This window comes from Fukomys damarensis, unplaced genomic scaffold (genome assembly GCF_012274545.1).
Source record: "Fukomys damarensis isolate Sample0158 unplaced genomic scaffold, DMR_v1.0_HiC HiC_scaffold_8, whole genome shotgun sequence".
Taxonomy (NCBI): Eukaryota; Metazoa; Chordata; class Mammalia; order Rodentia; family Bathyergidae; genus Fukomys; species Fukomys damarensis.
In genome coordinates this window covers 9,200,225-9,217,891 of record NW_022900920.1, presented here as the reverse complement: position 1 = coordinate 9,217,891, position 17,667 = coordinate 9,200,225, and the positions used below count along the sequence as shown (strand labels likewise).

The 17,667-nt window shown below is 45.5% G+C and overlaps 1 protein-coding gene across 6 annotated transcripts in view; it reads left to right on the top strand.

Annotated features, from left to right (window-relative positions):
• Positions 1 to 15,964, top strand: part of Mgmt (O-6-methylguanine-DNA methyltransferase) — a 280,232-nt gene extending 264,268 nt beyond the window's left edge. For all 6 annotated transcript variants that reach the window (XM_033761355.1, XM_033761354.1, XM_033761357.1 and 3 more), the window contains 2 exons: positions 7,741 to 7,880; positions 15,035 to 15,964. In XM_033761355.1, the coding sequence (XP_033617246.1) occupies positions 7,741 to 7,880; positions 15,035 to 15,172 (278 nt within the window). In that variant the 3' untranslated portion in view covers positions 15,173 to 15,964. The remainder of the gene's footprint in view (positions 1 to 7,740; positions 7,881 to 15,034) is intronic.
• The last annotated feature ends 1,703 nt before the right edge of the window (positions 15,965 to 17,667 follow it).

The window sequence follows — 17,667 nt, the reverse complement described above, 5'->3', positions numbered from 1 at the left end:
TTTACTCCAGGCTCATTTTGATTATCTCTTATGCTGGGTCTTAGGATAAAAGGCTAGTTTCTGTTCATTATACTAAAAGATAGTATCTGGGCACTCGGTGTGCTTATTGCTACTGGTTGTGGTTGCTCCTGAGTTTTTGTAGCTGTTTTGTCACAGAAATAAATGAGTGTGCACTAGCTGATGTGTTACATGTATTATGTGTATTTCTTTATGCCACCATCTGTGTTGATATGGAGCAGAACATTAGTTCATACTGACATCTATAACCCATTACCACATGCTTAGCTGTAAACTTCCACTCACTTTCAGAATCTGGCTTCCACTTTTCACCATTCATTTACAGTGGTACCCCAGTTCACTAATTTAATTCTTTCCATAATTCTGCTCACAAAACTTGAAAATTAAGTTCATGAACTTACAGTTCACCACTGCAATTAATTGTTCAAGTCCAATATGCATATATGATTGTATCAGAGTTTTTAACACATATGCTCATGAAAAACAACTTTATCAGCTGGAATACAGTGCTTATGTACAGTTCCTTTTACCCTTAGCCTTATGAACTCCACTCATTTCCAAAGTTGCTCTTGGAAAAGTCAGTACCTTCGCCTACTGCAGTGAGGACATTTCAAGTCTCTGTGGTACTGGGGCACAGACTGTATAGGCAACAACAGATTGCTGTGTAAGAGTTGCACAGTGCAGTGTTAACTCCACACCCCAAGCCTGCTACACACAGTCATTCGAATGGAAACCTCCATGTATCAGGTGTTACATGTGCTTTCATGGCTTGACAACTAAAATGCAGTGATTACCAATAATAGTATTTCAACCTGCCTCCCTTTGTGTGTGCCTGTGAAGGCAGGGTTTTATTGTTATTAAGCAGATATGCAAGTTTTGTTTCTTAATTATAATGCTTTGACTTTTTTGTTCTTTCATAAAGTAATTTAATAAATTAAAATATAAAAATAGCCAGGGATGACGACTCGTGCCTGTAGGCCAGCACTCACTCTGGGAGCTGAGATAGGAAAGTTGCAAGTTCAAACCCAGTCTGGTCAGTTTAGTGACTTAATGAAACCCTGTCTCAAAATAAAATATAAAAAGGCTGAGGGTGTAGCTCAGTGTGTACCAACAATGAAGTAGCATTCCTGTTGCTTTACATCCTTGCCAGCAGTGGATGTGTTATTTTTGGGATTTTAGTCTTTCTCAGGTTTGCAGTGCTGTGACATTGCTCTAATAGAAATTCCCTAAAACTTATTATAAACATCTTTCCCTATGCTTGTCATTTGTATATTTTCTTTGGTAAGGTATTGTTCAGATTAATTCTTTTTTTCTCACTGAGTTTATTGGTACATTTTAGGTACACAGTACAGTTACATTCATCATTGGGATCTTGTACCTTTACATGACAGGTCTTGGTTCTCATTTTTTCCCCATACCTCTGCCCTCCCAGATTAATCCTTTTTGAATTGGGTTGTTTGATTTCTAATTGCTGACTTTTAAGAGTTCTTTGAATATTTTGGATACAACTTTTTCAGGTGTGCATTTTATAAGTATTTTCTCCAAGCCTGTGTTTTTTCTTTTTCCAGTCTTAACATGTTTTTCATAGTTTTTCATTTTAATAGTCTATGTTACTGAATTTTTTCATTCATGGATCATATATCCAGAATCTTTTCTCTAAAGCCCAGATCATCTAGATTTCCTTCTCTGTTACCTTCTGAAAGTTTTATGATTTATCCTTTAGAATTAGGTCTATGACACATTTTGTGTTTATTTTTGTAAAAAGTATAAAGCCTGTGCCTAGTTTTTAGTTTTGTGGGGGTTTGGTGTGTAGGCTTGTTTTGTATATGGTTACTGTTTGTTGCTGAAAAGACTACTTTTTTCATTAATCGCCTTTGCTCCTTCATCAAATATCTTTGTCAGAGATCATATTTATGTATATCTGTTCCATTTACCTGTGTCATTCACCTATATAACTCTTATCTTGATTACCGTAGCTTTGCATACAGATTCATTTTTAAATGTTGAATTAGCCTTGCTTTCCTGTGACAACTCTACTTAATTTTAATGTCTTATTGGTTTTATATATTGCTAGACTTGATTTGCCAATATTTTTTGAAGATTTTATTTCCATGTTATGAGAGAGACAATGATACAGCTCATTATCTGTACTTTCTGGTTTGGATCCCATAATGTGCCTTGTAAATGTTTCCCTCTTTTTCCATTTTCTTGAAAGGATGATGTTGAATTGGTATTTCTTATTGGAGTATTTGCTAGAATTCACTGGTGCAATCATCTTGGTCTTAGAGGTTTCTTTTTCAGAAGATGTTAAGCTATGAAGTCAGCTTCTCTAACTATTGTAGGACTATTCAGATTATTGATTTCAGTCTGTACATTTCATTTTGATAGTTTCATTTCTTCATTTCCATCACTTCCCCGGGATGCTTCCCCAACTGCTAGGCTGGGTGGAGACCCTTTCTGAGGGGTTTTTCTCTGGTGCCTTTTAAGAATTTTTTCAGTCTTTACCATTCAGCAGTTTGATCATATTGTTTTGGGTCTGGACTTTTTTGGGTAGGTCTTGTTTGCCAATTTGGGGAAATTTTAACTTTTTTTTTTAATACTTTCTCTGCTACACTTTTTCTTCTCGTACTAGAAATCCAGTGACACAGGGCTGGGCATTTATCTCAGAGGTTCTGGTGCCTGCCTCTCAAGTACAAGGCCCCGAGTTAGATCCCCAGTACCAAAAAGAAAAAGAAAGAAAGAAATCCAGTGATATAAATATTAGATCTTTTAACTCTGTTCCACATGTACCAAGATTCTTCTTGGTCTTTTGTTTGTTTTAAATATATTTTTTTCTTTGTTCAGATTTGATAGTTTCTCTTGGCTTGTCTGCAGCTCATTAACTATTCTCCCTGGCGTCTCCATTTTGGTATTGATCCCATGAAGAGCAATTTGGAATTTGGTTTATTTTTCAGTACAAAATTTTCCACTTGATTATTCATTAAACCTCCTATTTTTTTACTGATACTTTGTGTCTTTTTATTTGTTGCAAAAGCTTTCTCCTTTCTGGAAGCATTTTTTTTGTACAGGGTCTCACGAAGTTCCTCAGATTGGCCTCAAACTCACTCCTCAGCTTCCTGAGTAGTTGGGATTATAGGCATTCACCACTGTACCTAACTCCTTCTTCCTGCATTTTTATAACACATCCTTTAAAGTTTGTGTCAGATGCGTCCAGCTTCCCGTGCAGGCTTGGCATGTATTGATCATCCTTTTCGAAGCAAGTTGAGAGTTTTCTAATTATTTACATACTTAGTAATTTTGGATCATAGCCCAACCACCTTATGAAACTTTGGATCTTACTGCAGGTAATACTGGTATTTTTATTTTAGGAGGCAGTCAACCTGGTTAGATTTAATTCTATAAGTTCCCAATGGCCTTCGTTGAATTATGGTTCCGTATCCATTCTGTTTGGAGTCTCTTTCTAATCTGTCCCTCATGTACCATTCAGTACCCAGTATGAATTTGGCAGTGCTTAACCCTTAAATCAGTTCTCAAAGTCTTTGATTTAGGGTCAGGACCACATATGTACAGCTAGGTAGGCGGACGGCTCACCTGGACAGATGAATCTAGGAATGTATAAATAACTTTTTGGTGTGGAAAAAAACTGTTCTTTCTTTGCCATCTACCTGGTACTTTCCAGTTCTTAGGACTCCCTTTTCAATCTCCTAAATACAAAACTAGAACTCTAATGCTCACTTCCAGCAACTAAGCTCAGATCCGGAACTGAGCTCAGAACCAGGGCCTGAAGAGCAGAAAAACGCTTCTGGGACCCCACCTGCTCCCATCAGAAAAGGCCCATCTCTTCTGCTGGGGTGTAGGCACCTACAGCCACCACATTCCTCCACCAGCACTACAGGATTGCTGAAGTGGTCCCAGATACCAGAGAGGCACACACAGAATGAGTGTTTCCTATGCTCTCTGAACACCAGAGGTATCCTTTCTTCCACCAAATGTTAGAGGCCTGCCAGGGCTCAGCCTACGATAAATCCATGCTGGGGATAGCAGGAAAAGCAGTAAACCATTTCGTCATTTTGGTGGTGTTTCATTCCAGTATCCTTTTCCCCAGTCTGCCCACTTGTTAACTTTTCACAGCTCTCACAAGAACTGCTGTCTACATTCTGCCAGACTTTGTGAAGAGGTTCTGTAGAAGGGACCAAGTATAGCATCCACTGACCTCAACCAGAACCTCTGCTTACCTCCATCACACTGTTTCGGCTTTTTCTTGAAAGTTGATTCTGGCTGCTCTTGATGGTTAAGCAGCATGAAGTCAAATAGTTGTGACTTGTGCCATCGTTAACAGGTCCAGGAGAGCCCCTACCAGACCCCTGTAGGTATCATGGGGAGAGTCTGCAGGAATGGAAGCATTGCACTCTATGGCCAACCAAGTCCACAGCCACTGGGCTATTGGCCTGAGTGTGTCCCGCTCGCTGCACCTTGGCCAAGGCAGAGCCCTGGGATCGGACTGCTGAAGGCTAGCCCCTCCTTGGGAAGCTGCACCCCTCTCCAAGGGGACTGTGGTGGTTGAAAGAAAGAAGACTCTTTGACAGCGCTTGGAAATGCATGTGCTGTGACTGAGTCTGAGCGCTGGTGTGAGAGGGAGCTGGCTTCCAGTCCAGCCCTGCCCCTGACATTATGCTCCATGACTGTCCATGTGCACTGGGGACACAGGACATGTTGCCGAGGGAGCTCTTGTGATGATGTTCCTAGCAGCCAGGACAAGCAAGCGACGCACCTGAGATCAGCAGGACAGAGTGAGGCTGCTCCCTGACTGATTCCTCCTGCGGTGCCCCTAACATGTGCCATCTGCCTTTTCAGAGCCAGTCTGGGTCATCCAGGTACACAAGTGAAGATCACCTGCCTCCTCAGGTCCCTGCTCACCTCCTCCTGTCACATGCATGAGAACCTGCTGTCCATTACTCAGCACAGCTTACCCTCAGGCCTGTGTTAGGACACGGCATCCTGCCTCCTGACGGATGACATACCATCTAGGTAGAGAGAGGATTTAGAAGTCTTTTTCAGTTAGGTGGTTATAGTGCATGTGTTAAAGTAGCTGGCCAAGCTAAAATTAAAAACAGCCACAGCCTTCAGACAAGTAAACTCTGAGACACAGATCAGCCTCCAACAGAGCTTATTTTGACCCCAGCCACGCCAGCAGTCAGGGTACTGGGGCCCCTCGAACAGACTTGAGAAAGGGTATCTCTAGGAAGAAACTAGGAGAAAAGCCATGAAGGAAAGGAGTACCAGAATGAGGAGTGCAGAGGCCTCTCCCACAGCACAGGGTTGTGGGCCCACTCTTAGGGACACCCATGCTAGACAAGGACAGTGTGTTAATAGTTTCCCTTTGGACCACCCAAAGTACTGAGCTGGCCACTGTGGATTTAAGTGATGATTTCAACCTCCAGAAATTGTATTTTCCACATTAACATGTTTTGGTTTTTACTGGCAAATTTTCCTACATTTTAGAAAGACATTTACTAGAAATTGCGGCAAATAGGGACAGTACAGCCATCTGATTGTGGACAGATTGGGGTCAAAGGCACCATCTTTGAGCACTACTTTAACTAAAGCATTTGTTTCCTACAGGATGAAATGGAGTTTTTGCGTGTATTTATAAAAATAATGTGCTTGATTATGAAATATCACATCTTTTGAGCTGTACCACCCGATATATTGCTTGGTGCATACCATTTAAGAAAGTTTTCTGTGACAAAAGAGTGAAGCTGAACATGTTTGGAAAACTCTGGTTCATATACAGACATATAATCTTCCACTATGTAATACTTGCAACTGAAGACAAAGGTGCTCCCTAACTTGGCAGTCATCCGTCAGAGCAGCGCTCAAGGCCAACACGACACATGGTGAATGGCACTGGAAGGTAGTGCCGCTATCTCTCCAAACCACTCTCTGTTCCAGCTGGGTTATCCACCTTGTTTTATTCCAACGGATTTACTGAAGTTCCAGGTGGTTCTCCTAGAACACTGTGGCCACATCTCTCCCTGGTTCAAAGAACAGAAGAGAGGCTACCACGCTGTGCTCTCCCAGCAGGGCAGGGATCGGCCTTCACTTCTTGCAAGATCTAGGGCTGCTTCTACTGTTTTTTTCCCAACGCAGTGTCCCCCAAATCCCTTTCCATAAGTGACACCAGGTTACCTTTCTCTCCGCCTTCCCTTTTCTTTTTTTAAGTTAGGCATAACGACAACAGTAACAATAATAATGTTTAACAGTGTGATTTCAAGCCCCTTTCCGAAGAAAGACAGTAAACAGAGTCTGTTTGCCTAAGGAAACCCTCCCAGCAATCAGCCTCTCACAACTGCATGTGCTAATGAACCCAAAGCTGTTAATGCGGTTTCTTCAGTTAAATTGATTCATGAATTTTGAAGAGAACATTATCTAATGAATTTTCTTTGAATAGAAAGCAATTAAAAGGACAAATCAGTCTGATTAACCCCAAAGTCACCCTCCTGCCACAAATGGTGTACAGTTTGAAATTATATCACAAAAAACTAGAGCACATTTGCTATCTTTTTGCCCTCTACTAATCCATGTAAATTAATGAACAACAAAGTTAATTTCTTTGATGACCCTTTTCTAGTATCACCTGGATTATGCTGATGTTTAATTTGCTTAATGTTATAATAAAGACTAAACAGATTTTTTTCCCAGTGAAGTGATTATCGTACCCTTCAGTTAAGAAGTGATTTTTATTATTTAACATGCATGTAAGGGTGTGTTCCCCTCAAGAACAAAATCACACTTTGCCAGCTTGGCACCGAGTGTAATGAGTGCTCTCCCGGACACACTCCCAAACATCATTCCTGTCCACAGAGTCCTCCCCTTTGCTGTCACCATTGAGAAACTCTGGTCCCCGTAGTGTTTTGAGCCACTGGGATGGAGGATGTGTCTCCTCTGGAAAGACAAAAGGTATCGGATTCAGACTGGCCTCCTTCGTGTGCCTGGGTTTCTGCCCTGCAAGCTTCACACCCAGGAAACATTTCTAAACCCCAGAGGAAGAGGGAGGGACTGGCCACATGGTCCCCTGGTCATTCTGGTAGCAGGAAGCAGAGCGCGTGCGATTTGATGCGACCAATTAAAATGGGAAACAGTTATTTTCTTTGCGTAGCCCTATTCGTTAACTGTAACCAAGTAACCAAGGTCATCACCCGCCCACATACCAGGGTGTCTGGCATTCAGAACAGTAGCTGAGAGCTCTCCTGCCCACTGCTAGATGTGTGTGGCTAGCATAATACTTCAATGCTGTCCCTGGCTACTTTTGCCATCTGCGTCCCAGCTGAAGATGGAAATTAACCAGCAGTCCAAAAAGCTTCCAAATAGGTGAGCAGGCAGGAACCTCTCTGCTTATTAACTGAGCTGTTCATGAATACATATGTACCCACCTTCCAGAAAAGCATCACATGGAATATGGAAAGATGGGAAAGAATTTACAGATAAGAAAGCAGAGACGTGCAAGACTTCTGAGGGGCCTGGCTGCTTTGTGCCTGCCTCCCACCTACTTCTCCTTGCTTGTGACACAGCGGCAGGGCACTGTGTGGAGGCTGTGTTTTAATTGAATGTAACACCTCTATTTGTGTCGTTGCATTTTCTGCTCTGGGACTGGCAGCTATTTATATCAGAGCTGTTGGAGCCATTTGTCCAAATAACATCATTCTGTATTCTTCCTTTCAGATTCATTCACCAGACAGGTGTTATGGAAGCTGCTGAATGTTGTGAAATTCGGAGAAACAATTTCTTACCAGCAATTAGCAGCCCTGGCAGGCAACCCCAAAGCAGCTCGCGCAGTGGGAGGAGCTATGAGAAGCAATCCTGTAAGTTCCAGAGACATGGGTGTCAGGCTGGCCAAGGTCAAGTGGGCACTTGGGGGTGAATTGTCATTTGATTAAATATGTTTCAGAGAAAACCGGTGCTTCTGGGGGTGGAGAGGAAGGAGACAGCTGGGATAGAGCCCATTGTTTCCCAGCTACTTGACCCCTGATCATGGCAAGGAGCGTGAAAAAGGGTGGAGCCCAGAGAAGTAGACAGGAAGGAGGTCCCATTCATTTGTCCACTCATTCAGTCACTCACTTCACAGTCAAGAATGTTGGGTGCCTTTTGTGTGGGCAGCACTTCCCAATGCCATGAGTACAGTAGAGGTCACAACAGATTAAGAGCCCACCTACCTCCTTCTAGGAGGCTGTACCTAAAATGGTGCAACCTCGTCTCTCTGGGGGCTGCATTGTCTTTGAGGCCGTGGGTTTCCTGGGTGTCAAGGCCATGAGCACAGGAGGTTCAAGACCCTGCGACATGGACAACATGCTCTATCCGTGGTTCATCTCACCAGGATAACCCCTCTTAGGCATCTTTGTCCCTCCAAGAGTCTGTAATCAGATCTTACTGAACATGCACAGAAAGGCCTGACTATGGTTATGGGATAGGGCAAGCCACAGGGGGATTAGGGGCTGTGTGGCCAGCAGTGGCACGAGCATAGTAGGTACCTTGGCTCTTCAGTTGTGGCCCACACCATCACGTGTGAGCAGGATGTCACCTGCAGCATGTGGCTATGGATGCTGTAGGTGAGCAGGCACGGCAGCCACACAACCCACAGGGACATCCTGCACCACCCTGAGAATGCTCCTGCTCATCAGCCCCACCATGCCTGGTGAGGGTGTGCTATCAAGTTAGTAATGGTTTCTCCCTAAAGCTATGCGAGTCTGTAATATGATAGAAGAATGCCATCTTATCAGGGAGAGCAAATGTGATCATTGTATCATGGGATGGGAAATTACTAAATCAGATAGAGCCCACTTTTTTAAAAAATTGCTGTGGCTTTGCTGTATATTTTTAAAACTATTTTCATCCCTGCTCACAAGGGAGAGGCGTTTTCTCACCACAGCCGGCTGCTCCTGCCACGCACTGCAGCAGCCCGAGGGCAGAGCCCTCTGGTTTCTAGGAGATGGCAATTACGTAGCCTTTTGCACAAGACTGCATTGTTATTCTTGAAGAAGCAACTCCTGTGGGTTTGTGGTGGATCGTATTGTCTCACTGTACACCCTCCTCAGGGGGAGGTTGTCTGCCTTGTTGAAATACACCAGATTGTCTGCAGCCAGATGCAGCATGGCCCACACACTCTACTCACTCCTAGCTCTTGTCCTGGGTTTGGGTGACGGTATCCAGGGGCGCTCAGTGTTTCCTTTTGCACCTGTTGTATATTAATTGCAGGGTGTTCACAAAGATGCTTTCGATGAATTTTTACAGTGCCTGTGGAATGTTTCCATATCCAATTTCTGAAGATGGTTTTTGATGTCTCCCACCAAAGTTTGATCTCTGTCTTCCCTTTGGGAAGCCACCATCCTCTTCCAGGTCCCTGTTCAACTTTGTCGCATTTGGCTTTGTTATAGATGAAGAGGCAGCCCAAATGTCATCATGCTGCGGCTCTGTTTAATGCCCCACAAGAACATTGGCAGCCAACATTCTGTGTACCCTCCTTCTATATCATCGCAGCTACTGTTTCAGGCAGTGCTTCTCCTCTTCATGCCCCTAGGGTGGAGTTGGTCTTTCTCTTCACTGAGGTTGGAGTCTCCAGAGGTAAAGGCAGAGAAGGTGGTCATATGTTCCTCTGGTCATTCCTGCAGCAGGCTGCAGAGCACATACACAATTTTATATGGTCAGGCAATTAAAATGGGAATGGAGCCGTTTTACTTTGTCCATGACTCCCTGTTTGTGCACGTGGAGATGGGAGCTGCCCCCATTCATGGGCACCAGTACCACTTGCTTCCTCCATATGTGCAGCTTGCTACTTCAGCGGTAGAACATGCTCAGATGACTGACATGCACAAGTTGGTAAACACCTCCACCTGCCTTTTGCAATACCAGAAGTTTCTACTTGCTCTGCTGTGGAAATGCCATCACTAGTTAGTGACCTACTCATGGCAATATTGAGGAAAATGTATTGTTCTGCACACCAAGGTGATTCTTTCTTCTGCTGTTAATCTCTATGAATGTCTCTGTTCAGATACAGCCTCAGTCATCTAAATTTGGAAAAAAGAATTACAGAATTTAAAACTCATAATGCCTAATATGTACCTATGGACATCCCAGAATAGAGGTGACCACAGAATTGGAAGGAAGGTTCCACAGGCAAGCTGTCTCCCTCTCAGCATCCTTACCTGGGTGCTGCTATGTTTCTTCTGTGGCCTTTCTGTAGACTTTGACTCATGCAGGGACCATGAGCTTGAGCAGAAGGTTGTTGTGGTACCCAGAGCTGCTATATATGCGCACAAGACGTGCCCAAATATTCCCTAAATAACTTGCTGCTGCACATTATACAGTAGCTCAGGATGATGAGTCCCCCACCAGGATCCCCAACTTTGGGCTAGGAGAGTCAGAAGGTGACCGACCCAAGGGCTTGAGGAAGAAAAGGGTCCTGACTCACAATGGACTGCGCCTGGTATCCCTGCCTTTGGTGGGTGTCTCCACCCAGCTGGAGAACTGTAAGCATCACCCAGCTCCAGTGGTGGCAAGTTGAGAGGGGCTAGCAGAAAACACCTCTTACATTCAGGCTGAGCAGAACAGTTGTGCATTTAAGAGAGCAAGGGTGAAAAAAATGGGTTCAGAATGCTAGAAATACCATAAACACCATGCTGCACTAGCTCCTTAGGTGCCACAAGAATATGACCATATGCTGTTCCCGTCATAGCACTGGTTGTGAGTATATTTTTGCCCCCCTCTTTCCCAGAGTACGGAATGGGTTTTGTGGTGTGGGAGTCTCTACATCCTAGAAATTGTATTCTTCCAAGTTTTCTAAGCAGCACTCACCAGCCCCATCAGGCGATCAAGCAGCCTTCTGGAAGGTTGTGCCCTACCCAGAAGGAAAGGATGGTCAGTGTTCTAGTGTATCGAGTTGAAGACTCCTCAAAACCCCTACCCCACAAAGCTCCTTTCTCCTTCATCCTCAGACAGACTTTGCTAAATGCATTTCAGAGTCAATCAATGCATGCATGGAGAGTTTCCCACCTTTTTCTAAACAAACACATTCCTGAGGAGTTAGTTTATTCTCAGATTGCCCTGAGCGTTGATGACCCCCCCAGTCTTGTTCTGCCAGTCACCCAGATGGCTGTTGATAAAGATTTAGCATCATGTTCTAAGTGTCAGGGTTGTCAGTGGAGCTGAACCATTTGACCAGAAGAAAAAAAACGCACAGGGAGCTATTGATTACAACTTCTCGGTGTCACTTGTTCACCAGGATTTAGGTATTGATGAGGTTGCAAGTGAAAACAAGCTTTTTCCCTTGTGGGCTCTACCCAGAAGAACAAAGGCGAAGTTGGAAAAAATATTCAGCCAGTTCCAGAATCAGAGGGATTCCATTATTGATTGAAAGGCCCCTTCATGTTATTTTTGTTGGAGACAAATCTATGGGTTTGGAAGTTTTATAGCATTTGAGAGAGGGTCTGCGTAAGTGATGGATTCGTGTATTGGATGAATTAGATTTCCACAGCATGAAGATTTCAATGCAGCTGTGATATTATGAGCATCTTGGTTATTGATAAAAATTACATTTTATGCAGCACAGGCTTTAAAGAAGAGGGCGTAGAGGGTAAGGATCCTTTGAAAATGTCCTTAGGGCCCCAATAAATTTTAGGGGTTTCATTGTTCTAATAGTCAGAAACCTACCACCAAAACTGAAGCAGAAGCAGTGGGTCCTGTTTCATGGTAAAACTATATTAGTAAGTGACCTGTTCCCATCTCTGCAGACATGAGATGAAGACTGGCCAAAGCTGTCACAGTCACTGTCATTATTTGCCATCAGTCCAATCTCTGTAATTGATATACAGAAAGAAGGGAGAGACAGAGAGAGGTTTTTATTACTCCTTTTTATAATTTCATAGTGTTAAGAGGGAAGGCAGAAAAATCAAAGCTCGGTTGTGAACTCTGCTAGAAAATAGAAATTGTGCCTAAGTGTTTGTAAGCTAGATTAGGTTAAATGACTACCTCTTAATCAAAACTGAAAATTAGGTACTGTCTAATACTGTCCTCAACAGAAATTGCTAACATGACTGTTGGGTTTAACAAAAGCCACCAGTCAGACATATAATCTCAGCACTCTGGAAAACGGAGGCAAGAGAAGCACAAGTTCAAGCCCAACGAATTTGGGCAACTTAGTGACTTAGCACAGCCCTGTCTGAAAAGAAAAGGACTGCGGTCACAGTTTAACACAAAGACTCCGAGTTCAGTCTGCAGTAACAAGAACAAAATGCCACCCACCGGAGAAAATACTCCATTCTTAATGTTTTCTATTTCTCCTTGGGAGATTGGGAGTTTGGGATAGATGCTGAGTTCCATAGCATGCTGTCCACTTTTTAACCTGTTCAGCTTCACATAAACAGTCAGTCTCCTTTCCCTCCCCAATAACGTGCTGATTGGTCCCTGGGACACTCTTAGACTACATCTGTGCACGTCACCATAGTAATCACCAAACTTGTAGTGAAACCAGGATGAGCTTTGTAGGGTGAGAGAAGCCAGATCCCTACCACCCAAGTCCTGTTACCTGCCAACATGGGTCACCAGCCCACAAAGTCCCACCACCACCACATCAGACTCACTTCAAAAAAAAGGCAGTGCACACATTGAGCTGTCAAGAAGGCAGTGGATGGATTCAGCTGCTGTCAAAATATCATGTGACCTTGGGTGGCTGGGATGACCCTCCTCCCCTGGGACATATATAGCTGAGCCTTACAAAGGGGAATGCTTGGCTGGTGCAGTCTGATTGGTGAGGGCACAGTGATGACCACAAGGATGCCTACAGTGAGGGCTTCGGTCATGTAAGGTAGGAAGCAACACCCTGGGAAGCAGAGGGTTCCCAGATACAGAGCTCAGCAATTTCAGATGCAGCATCCCTTAGAAACTTAGCTGACTAGTAACTGGTCACTGAGTTCAGTTTGCTTCCTTGAGGGATGGATAAAGACAGAGAGTGCATAGGAGGCAGAGATCTCTCTGAACTGCCAAGTGAGAGGGAGAAAGAAAGCTGGGAGTCAGGATAGTATCCAGCAACAATCCGGGGGATCTTCACCCTTGGAGTCCAGTGGGAATGTCTATGTTTCTTGTCAGGCAGGCATCTGGAACAGGGTAGCCGTGTGAGTGAATAGGCTGGGCCTGGGCACTTGCTGTGTGCCTGCCTTGCCTATGGCAGTGAGCCTGAATCCTCCTCACCTCTCTGGACCTGGCACCCATTGCTATAGTTGCACTCGGTGGCAGTTTACCTTCTTCATGGAGCAGCTAGCATTACACTTTTCTCAATGCTGAGACATGGCACCGCATATGTCCCAGGGCTTTGGTGGCTGAGGACCTGGGTTCCTTCTTCCCAGTCACTGAGTGATATACGGCTGAAGTCTACTTCCCCAGGGACTCTCAGGCAAATCTTTTCCTTAGGGATGCAGAGCCTTGCTGAGCTCCCACCACATGGCTGTCCTGGGGGATGCATCCAGAACCACTCTTCTTAGGAACTACTTGTTGGGATCCTTAGGCAAAAATGGCTGCTGAGCTTGCAGTGTGTACATGGGATGTTACCCTTGGTGATCCAAGTGTGGCCATCCCTGGCATGCTGAGCATGCTCTGAACTGTTTCCAGTGCCACCTTGGAAGACAAGTGGACAACCAGAGGTGACACCACTCACTGTGGCCTTCAGGGGAACATTAATCCCATCCCTGCTTTTTTCTACCTGTGCCCTAAGCCAATCAAGAAATGCATAGGGGATGCCTAGATGTTCACTTTATTAGGATAAATATAAAACTGGAACAATGGCATGGCTATGGTGTCTTCCAGTAATTCCCATGGGAATCAGACTTCCGCTAGCCTTGCTGCCTGGGCTCAGACCTCCCACCCAAGAAATGCACCAGCCCTCTCAGGAGTAATCAGAATACCTTGTTCCAGCAGGCAAGCAGGTCATCTCAGAACCCATGAGGCGCTGCGCTTCCTGAGTTCTCATCCCTCTTCCGCTGTGAGTGATAGCAGTTGAAGCCAGCAGGGTCCCTCCACATGGAAACAGAAGAAGGGCCAGAGCCACTGCTCCCAGCCTTCACAGACTATGGACATTCATTTATTCTGTCTGTCTGTCTGTCTGTCTCTCTCTCTCTCTCTCTCTCAAGATTAAAAGCTAGAGGGCAGCTTTTTGGAGGAGAGAGCCCCAGACTATCTGAGTGGGGAATCCACAGCACTCTGGGTGAGGGCCTTGGTCTGGGGGTGATTCTGGGATTGGTTGATCCAAGCTGACCAGCCCTGACCCAGTATGGACTGGCTGTGGGAGACTGAGGGGAAGGATGGAAGCTGGAAACGTGCAAAACTCCTCTAAAATTTCCCAAAGATGAGGGAAAAGGAAGATATCCCAGTACCAGTGCCAAGTAGGCAGGCTTTGGCCAGCTGTTCCTGTGATGGACTGGGGGTAAGTGTTTCGAGGTTTGACAAAGCAGCCATATAAATTATGTACCAAGAACATGGCTGTGTTCCAGCAAAACTGTAACACCAGAGTATAGATGGCATTAGGCATGTAGCTGCACTTGGCTAACCAAGCACCATCATCCCTAAGGCCTCCTGTCACAGCCAAGGACTGTCTGAAAAGGTCACATCCCACCCTGATCTCAGAAATTTAATTTTAACTTCTGATGATATGTATAATAAATTACTCATCAGATGAAGGTAAGTTGTCCACTCCCAAAAGTTGGTATAAAAGGATTTTCTGAAAGAGGCCCCCACCTCCCACACCACAGGGCGTGTGCCCTACATCCTATTTAGGACTCCCAGCTCAAGGCTTCTGTGGGGGTACTGATGGGGATGTTGATACCTCTGGCACCAATGCCCAGTGCCAGCAGCCTGTCTGTCATGAGCCCTGCCTGAGAAGTGCTAGACCAGTTTTACTTGGGGCCTTGCTCTTGATTCCCAAAGACCTTGCCAGCCCATAGCCAGATTGACAGTGGTGGCCCTTGTTTTTCAGGTTCCCATCCTCATCCCCTGCCACAGAGTGATCTGCAGTGACGGAGCCATGGGCAACTACTCTGGAGGAAAGGGTGTGAAGGAGTGGCTTCTGGCCCACGAAGGCAATCAAGTAGGGAAGCCAGCCTGCCGGGAGTAAGGTCTGGCCGGAACCACTAGCTCTCAGCTTATTGTCTAAAATTGAGTATTTGTATTCGAAGTAAACGTTTGAGTGACACATAAATGTAATGCCACATTGGAGGCAGGATGTGTGGTGGCACCACTATATTAAAAGAGCCAGATGTGTCCTGAGGGACATAGCATGGCTGCCCTTTCTTGTTTCTACATTTTACAGCAGAATGCATTCAGATGACCAGCCATTGTGTGTGTCATTGGTTCCCTTCTCTAAAATGGTTATTGTTCCATTTTTAATGTCCATTAAAATGGGGAGAGTGGGGAAAGCCTGGAAAACCTTAGGGGCCCTGCCTGGAAAGGGGGAAGCACCTGGCACCCAGCTGGCTACCCTAGACTGTCCACACTGAACAGTTGACCCCACCCCAGCAGGGTCCCCAAGTGGCCCTTCCTTCCTTCCTTCCTTCCTGGCTATTTGTCCTGCTGAATGACGACTCACACTCAGCCTGAATACTCCATGCTCAAATCTAACTGAAGGAAAGTGGACAAGCCAGGTACTCTGTACTAGCTGCTAGAACAGCTGAGGCAAATGTATCCCCATACAATCAGATCAACTAGATAGAAAATAACCATTTCCAGAAAGATTTGGAAAGACAGCTCTTGAGACATGGGTTTGGCTGAATTGTCACCTTTCTAGGTACTTAGCTCTCACCCCAGATCCTAGCCTCTCGTTGTCTTTGGCTTAGGATGCTCTGAGAAGCAGGGAAGACAAGCCACTCGTGAGGAACAGGGACCCATTCAGACCCTAGAGCTGGCCGGGAAGAGCAAGATCACAGAGTAGTAGGTCAGCTCATGCCTCCAACAGCACTGAAGCCTGTTTACAATTCTGCCATGTGATGCAATCCAACACTTTATGACTATGCTGGCCATTTAGCTTTAAAGTTAACTATGTCCAAAAAATGGAGGAAAAACTTACAGCTTTGAGTAGAGATGAATAAAAGAGAGCACATGATTTATGGAGAAAATAAACTGCACCCAACTGTGCTACAGAAAGCTGTAGCTTCTACAGCTTCTCTGTGCCTGTGTGAATCACACCAGGGAAGCTCACATGGTTTGCACAGGTCACAGGTCACTGGATGGAAATACATCCTCGTGGTTTGGATGTGCCTGGTATGGAGTGCTATCCTTAGAAAACAAGCTGCAGGCCTTTCTCCCCAGTTTACACTTCACTGTTTCCTTGTCTTACACACTACTTCTGGAAGTGTTTCCTTGAGCATAAAATGATGGGACCAGTACCCACTTGTCTTCTGCACTTGGTCATTCTCAATTGTTATGAGGCAAGGTGAGTTTCACACAGATGACGGGTCATAGAGACATCAGGTTTCTCAGAACAGTGACCTGGCTGCCACACCATGGTTTGTGACCACTAACACACTCCCATTGGCCTCAGTGGAGTGTTTTAGCTGATTTTCTTAAATCTTACTATTAGAGCAGAGGGGCCATCTCTGTATGATATGCCAGGAAGATGCATGAGGAGGGCCAGGATGCCCCTGCGTCAGGGGCTGTTGAAGGGTTATGCTATGCGCATGTCTACCTGGCACCCCAGAGTCACCAGGAGTCACTGCCTGCTGCCTTTTTCTTCTTCCTCAACAGAAGAGTGTTCTAGTTCTCAAAGGCACAACTCCAGGCCCTGCAGCTGCCTGCGTGTGTGTTCTATGTGCACACCTTCCAATAGAGGGCACTGTGACTGCAGTGTGCTGTGGGAGAACCCAGCCTCGCTCTACTTTAGGATGAGTTTGAACGCGGGCAGCAGGGTGGAACCCAACCCACTCCGAGACAGTCCTGCAGGCTGCCTCCCACACAATGGTGCGTGCATTGTCCACAGGCTGCCTTGCTGGGCTGGGAGCACCTGGGTGCCCTGCACAACAGGAGTCTCCTGTGTGATCTCCAAGTTTCCAGGCAAGGCCAGTCTCTGGAGGAGACCTGGGGCTCTGCAGTCATTGAGGGCCGAGTCCTGGCCTGGGTCAGCCACAAGTGGCCTGAGCACCGCCTCACCAAACTCACCAAGGGGAACTGGCAACTTCACGCAGCCCAGAAGTGCATGTGGGGTTGTTAGGGCTGTGCCCTTTGAGCAGCACAAAAGCCACTTCTGTTCTCATCTCTGAAGGATTCCTCGGCACTGTCATAACAGGTTCGACAGATGCCCTGAGGTAGCCATTGACAGTGGTAGCAGGCCTCGCACCTTCGTGGCTGTGTACTGCTCCGAGGACAAGCTCTGCAGAGGCCAACATGAAACAACAGCACAGGTCGCCTAGAGCTGCTTTGGCTTGAGGTTGCAGTGCAGCTTGTGCAAGTAAAGAGGAAAAGGAAAGGCATAAAGAAATACAGAAAATATTTTCCAAATAAAAGAAATGTTGGAACAAGAAAGCTGTGTTCTTTGGCCTTGACCCAAGGTGCCCCTCACCCTCCGGGTCTCCCTGCCCAGCACTGTGGTGCTTTGAATGCTGACGTGGAGACCAGTGC